General features: G+C 40.7%; 1 protein-coding gene across 1 annotated transcript; it reads left to right on the plus strand.

Moving 5' to 3' along the window:
- Nucleotides 1-515: 515 nt before the first annotated feature.
- Nucleotides 516-2,915, plus strand: LOC121237483 (thiamine thiazole synthase, chloroplastic). The gene is made up of 3 exons (XM_041134220.1): nucleotides 516-1,204; nucleotides 1,431-1,919; nucleotides 2,595-2,915. The coding sequence occupies exons 1-3, from the start codon at nucleotides 779-781 to the stop codon at nucleotides 2,754-2,756; spliced, it is 1,077 nt and encodes a 358-aa protein (XP_040990154.1). The 5' UTR covers nucleotides 516-778; the 3' UTR covers nucleotides 2,757-2,915.
- Nucleotides 2,916-6,566: the final 3,651 nt, after the last annotated feature.

Raw genomic sequence — 6,566 nt, forward strand, 5'->3', positions numbered from 1 at the left:
ACACAAAATGATGTCCAAATTAAATACTGGTAATTGAAATGATCGGAAAAAATAAAATTAGTGTCGTACGCTGAGGCCGCAAACTTCATGTAAAGAAAAACAAAACGAGTGAAAAAATGATAGTTTGTCTATTCTATTTGTCTCATTATTTTGATATCATTTTAATTTTTTTTCTTATTAGTTAAGAAAATGGCTATTAATATTTTGATATTTTTTTATATTTTAAAAAAATATTTTAAAATAATAAAAAAATATAAATAAAAAAGTTGAAAAAAAAAATTAAATTAACGATAAGATGGAACGATAACTCTCAGCGGCAGCACCGCTCAAATGAGTATGGGAGTCAATCACTGTCCATTCTCAGCCATCTATTAAACTGTGAAGGTTTTCACGAAATTGGTAAGTAATTATTTTCGAAAAATCTAATTAGACAATACTATATACAAAATGAGAAAAAAGTCTGTAATTTTTACCATTTTTGAAAGCGCAGATCAGCACTGAACAGTGAACACACACTCTCTCTCTCAGTCAGCCATCATGGCTGCCACTTGTCTTGCTAAGCTAAACCATTCTAGACCGTTCATATCATATCTCCTTTTCACGTGTCACCTCCTTCACTTTTCTGATATTTGTCTAACTAATCAGTCCTATTCCTCCGCCACCATAAATACTCTCCTACCCAAATCCATTCCTCCTCATCGCTTTGTACGTCTTCTTTTCTATACCTAGTCCAAGACTCCCAACAAAGCTAAACGCCTTGTCTCTGAGGGCTGATCAAATGGCAACCATGGCCTCCACCCTCACCTCCAAACCCCAGAGACTCCCTCTCTTTGAAAGCTACTCCTCCTCCTCGTTCTATGGTACCCCTCTTGCCCCACCTTCCAGCTTCCGCGTCCAGCCCGTCAAGTCCGGCACTCACCCCCCCATTTCCATGTCTGCCTCTGCGTCGCCGCCTTACGATCTGAAGGCTTTCAAGTTCGACCCCATTAGGGAGTCAATCGTCTCACGTGAGATGACCCGGCGGTACATGATGGACATGATCACCTACGCCGACACTGATGTGGTCGTAGTGGGTGCGGGCTCGGCTGGGCTGTCGTGTGCCTACGAGCTCAGCAAGAACCCGTCCGTACAGGTCGCCATCATCGAGCAGTCCGTTAGCCCCGGCGGCGGTGCGTGGCTGGGGGGCCAGCTCTTCTCGGCCATGGTAAGTAATATGAAATCATATTATATAGGATAGACGTTGGCTGGAATGGCTGATTTTTTTTTTCCTTACATTTATTTATTTATTTATTTTGAAAAAATTAAGAGAAATTCCAAAAACTATATAAGCAAATTCACATGAATATTGCACAAATCGAAGCTACATCCCCAAAATACGTTGCGAAAGATTTTCAACTCTCGTAGTAAACTAACTAAATCTAAATACATAGGTCGTGCGCAAACCAGCGCATCTCTTCCTAGACGAGCTCGGCATCGAATACGACGAGCAAGACAACTACGTGGTGATCAAACACGCAGCTCTCTTCACCTCCACCATCATGAGCAAGCTCTTGGCCCGCCCCAACGTGAAGCTCTTCAACGCGGTGGCGGCCGAGGACTTGATCGTGAAGGGAGGGAGAGTTGGTGGAGTGGTGACCAACTGGGCCCTGGTGTCGATGAACCATGACACCCAATCGTGCATGGATCCCAACGTCATGGAGTCCAAGGTGGTGGTGAGCTCCTGCGGCCACGACGGGCCGTTCGGGGCCACCGGGGTCAAAAGGCTCAGGAGTATTGGAATGATCGATAGTGTGCCCGGGATGAAGGCGCTTGACATGAATACCGCAGAGGATGCTATTGTGAGGCTCACTAGGGAGATTGTGCCTGGAATGATTGTTACTGGGATGGAAGTTGCTGAGATCGATGGATCCCCAAGAATGGTAATTTTTTTATGTTTTTGTTTTTCTTTCATTGGTGTTCAGTATGTCATATATATATGCTTTAGATTTCATGTGTCTTTCCAATCTACCATTTATCATCACTGATCACCTTAGGATCATCTTTCTTTGTTCACGGACACCAGAATTTTCATTATGGAATACGTGCTAAGATATGAAAATAATGACACTGGTACTCTGTATGACAACCTCAATCATAGAGGTAGTGGTGGTCCCAATTAAAGAGAAAGATCACTGATGTTTTCTTCGTAGGATTATCTTTCCCTTTGCTTTTTTTTTTTCCCCCTTTCTTTTTAGTTAGTGTTCAAGCCACTTCTATGCGAAACTCTAGAAAATTGAATGCTAGCATTATAATTCTTGGAACAGATAACAATATGGTCATTTTTTTTTGGGGCTCATCTCTCTCTAGTAATGCTATGAACTTTTCTTGTCATATATGTTGGTCTGTTTTGTCCTTTTGTCAGTGTAAATGACTGAGTTACTCTTAAAGATAAGAACAAAGAATTTTGAAAGGGAATGGTCCCTCAAAGCTTTTTCCTCAAAAAATGACAAAAGAAAAAGCAAAAAGACACTCGTTACCAGTTAAAGTGATGAACTAATGATTACAAAAGAGTCCTGATAAACTAATTTGTAATTTCGTTTGTTTTGGAAATACAGGGGCCCACCTTTGGAGCCATGATGATATCGGGGCAGAAGGCAGCACATCTGGCCTTGAAGTCGCTGGGACTTCCCAATGCTCTTGATGGGTCATACGTTGGAAGCATCCACCCGGAGCTGATTCTGGCTGCTGCAGAATCTGCAGAAATTGCCGACGCTTAGATCGAGTTCAGCTTTGTCAATGGAAAGGAAGGATTGCCGGAAATAATATGTAGTTGATAGGAATGAGTGGTGGTACTTTGTGGTTGATGGTTGGTTGTATGTGATTATGCGTTGAGTTTCGTTAATAATGAAATGAAGAAACGAGGTGTGTTTGTCTGATCTTCTCTCTTTTTGGGAACTTGGAAGTGAACATGCTTGCTATCATTTACCATTTAGTTTTTGTCACATCTTTCTTGATTTCTCTACCCTCAATTATATTCTCTCTCCGTGTGCAAGCAAGCATCTTCTAAAAAATTGCAAACATTGTTTCTATAGCACATGGCCATCAAAGGAACATGATAACTCTACAAAGCCGGCTATCTGATGTCGAGAGAAATTTTGGTCATCATCTATGGTTTTATCAATGGCTGAAATCACCTATATGAGGGTGACGATCGAACCACGATTGGGTTGGTTCATCGTGAAAACTTCTTGTCAAAACTGCTGATCTATACCTTTTAACTTACCAAATTGGCCACAGGTTGCCTTCTTCTATTTCCGTCGAGCAATCCATGAGTTTAGTCTTCCGGCAACGAGCTATCCACTTTAGTCATCATAAATAATTCAAATTTTTTAATAATATTTTATTCAACTTTCATCTAATTCCGGAGTCTTAATGAACTGTGGCATGCATTGCAATTTGCAGTTGACAGGTTTTTTCCTATGTAGTGGCATCTGCAGATACAAAACGATCCCAACCCAAGGAAGTGCACGTTTGTACATGCCAAGAGGGACCATGAAACAAAATTTGGGTGTCTAATGGCTCAACTCAATTAACTAAGCCTAAATTGAAACTAATTGGGATCAATTACTTGGACCAATATCACATACAACTTGTATATCTTTATCCTGTTTTCCTTTCTTACTTGAGAAAAACCAGCTTTCAGTTGTCCTGTGACTCTGTGGTCCACATGAGCATTTAACCTTAACCAAAGCAATCATCATCCTGTGACTCTGTGGTCCACATGAGCATTTAACCTTAACCAAAGCAATCATCATTGTTAAGGGGAATGCTAAACCTTTGTTGAAGATAGAAAATAAACCTTATCTTCGATTTCAAATCAGGAAAGTGTTGGAAGAGATATTAGTAGCAATAAAAAGAGATCAGGAAGAAATCACCAAGGCTAGCAGAAGTCATGAATACAATTGCCATACATGTGACGCGTATGTACGTGTTGCAACAGGTTCTTAGTAGTCCTGTGACTCTGTTTTCTCCATCTAGCCAAACATATTTAAAAAGTTAGTGGAGGAGATCATTACCCTATTTAAAAAAGTTAAAAGTCACTTCTTATCAGCACATTTCTTTTGATATTGATTGATTTTTCTCTGCGAGGTGCATTTCTCTTGTTGAGGAATATAATGTTTTTTTTTGGTTTTAGGGTGACTCTCTGGTGTCATGGGTGATAGAGGAAAATACAAATATAATCCCCCAAGAGAAAATGAAAGTTATTACTGACTATATTAAGTAGGGGTGAAAACCGATCATATTAGTGCGGTAAAATTGAAACCACACCGACATGTTTTTCAGGGGGTGATACCGACCGAAACCGGCCGATGAAGGGGGTAAAACTGGCCGGCGTAGTTTCGACTGGTTACCCTCGGTTCATCGGTGTCCCCGTCGGTTTCACTCCTATAAAAAAGATTTCATAAATCTTAGATCTCACAACAGATATAAGCAAATCTCACAACAAATAATCAAATATCACAACAAAAAATAGAAAAATGAATCAGAGAGGGAGGTAGCCCTTCATCGACCTTTTGTGCGTGTGTCGTCCTATTAGAGCTAAGAGGGAGATGAGAGAGCTGAGAGCTTGAAAGGGAGATTGCAACAGAGAGAGAGAGAGATGAGAGATCTAAGAGGGAGAGAGAGAGAGAGAGAGAGAGAGAGAGAGAGAGATGAGAGGGAAACATCGCAGTGAAAATGATAGAGGGAAAGGGGGGTTGAGGGTTAGGGTTAAAGCCCTAATCCAAAACGGTGTTGTTTGGTGTATTAAACCAAACGACGTCGTTTCATTTTTTTTTTAAAAATCCTGTATTTAAAGTGATGCTGTTTCATTTACTAAAGTGAAATGACGTCATTTTATACACGTATAATATAAATATATATATATATATAATTGATTGGTTTGCTGATTTGAATCAGGTTCAAATTGGAACCGAATCGGCCGATGTCGATTGAAGCCTATTTCTACTGTCGGCCGACCGGTTCTCTACTGGTTTCAATCGGTTCTGTACTTTGGCAGCCAATCTACATCGGTCCTGGTCGGTTTTAACGGTTTTTATACACCCCTAATATTAAGCGTCGGGAGAGGGTTAGCATCTCACATCTTGCTAGTAAGTCCAAGGGCTGGGCTCCGACTCCGACGGAGTCGGAGTGCTCGTTTTCGACCTCCGACAAGAGTCGGAGCCAAATTGGAGTTCCGACTCCGACTCCGAATTGGAGTCAGAGTCCGACTCCGATCAGAGGTCGGAGCTCCGACATAAGATCGGAGCTCGACGTGAGCTCGACGTGGCGCTCGAGCGGAACTCTTTCAGAGAGGTTCGCTCGACTTCTGCTCGACATGTCGCTCGAGCGAACCTCTCTGGAAGAGGTTAGCTCGACTTCCGCTCGACATGTCGCTCGAGCAGAACTCTTCCAGAGAGGTTCGCTCGATTTCTGCTCGACATGTCGATCGAGCCAATGTTCAATACAACATGTGCTCGACTTGCGCTCGACACCTCGCTCGAGCGCAAGTGTACAGTAAAAAAAATTTCGGAGTCGGAATCGGAGCTTCTTGCTAGTAAGTCCAACATACGTTCAAAATGGAAAATTAGCATGATAGTGTTTGTGGACTTTGATTCCCTCAAGAGAACGTGGCTTCCGAACTCTTAAAACTCAAGTCGTATGGTGATGTTTCCATCACACATCATAACCTAATATGATGCTCAATGGCATTTCACTAACAATTTTCTTTTTCTATTTACCCGTTTCTATTTGGTTGTAATATAACTTGGATTTGAATTTCTTACCCGAACTCTAAGGTCTAGAGTGAAAGAAAGATAGATAGATAAAGTAAGTCTCATAACATCTATTGAGCACTAAATGTTATTTGAAAAACTCATTCGGATAACTCAATCAGATATGGCCTTTGAAGATTTTACAATATATGGAAAGAGAAATTCTTAGGACCGGTCCGGCTGATGTTACTCAAATAACAGCCTACTAATACTTAAGTGACACCTAATTTTTCCCCCACAGTTATCTTAAACAGCGCTATAGAAAATCCTTAACTCCCTTCTCCCCCACCTCGCGATCTCAGCCCCACCCAGCCCCTTCACATTCCTTTCCACACCCCTAACCTTCCTCTTTCCTTTCCAGTTCAACCATCAACCACTTTACTATCTACTTGTTCTTCATTGTATGGCAAACACTGTTACAAGTGAGAGCGAAAAAAACAGAGTCAACAAGGACTAGTTGAAAATCAAGAAAAAACTAACACTTGTAGACAGCACCAACAGCAAAAAAAAAAAAAAAAAAAAAAAAAAAAAAAAAAAAAAAAAAAAAAAAAAAAAAAAAAAAAAAAAAAAGTAATCTAAGAAAACCGACAAAAGATTTGCCAACAACTACATGAAAGTATCTGGAAAGATGAGAAAAGCCAAAGAGTGAAAACAAAAAAGACAAAGTCATACAGATAAGGGAGTAAGGATCATATTCAAAGCCCAAGAAAAACCCATGGTAGAGCATAACTGTCATTGCCGTGAGTCCCTTCAGAATACCAAGGATGTAATAGA

The sequence above is a fragment of the Juglans microcarpa x Juglans regia genome, chromosome 6S, assembly GCF_004785595.1.
Source record: "Juglans microcarpa x Juglans regia isolate MS1-56 chromosome 6S, Jm3101_v1.0, whole genome shotgun sequence".
NCBI classification, from domain to species: Eukaryota; Viridiplantae; Streptophyta; class Magnoliopsida; order Fagales; family Juglandaceae; genus Juglans; species Juglans microcarpa x Juglans regia.

What these genes read in the sequence shown, in the direction of transcription:
- LOC121237483 (XM_041134220.1), top strand. Translation starts at nt 779, where the DNA reads ATGGCAACCATGGCCTCCACCCTCACCTCCAAACCCCAGAGACTCCCT. An exon ending in GCCAGCTCTTCTCGGCCATG is followed by an intron (nt 1,205 to 1,430) that starts GTAAGTAATATG and finishes CTAAATACATAG; the next exon opens with GTCGTGCGCAAACCAGCGCA. An exon ending in TCGATGGATCCCCAAGAATG is followed by an intron (nt 1,920 to 2,594) that starts GTAATTTTTTTA and finishes TTGGAAATACAG; the next exon opens with GGGCCCACCTTTGGAGCCAT.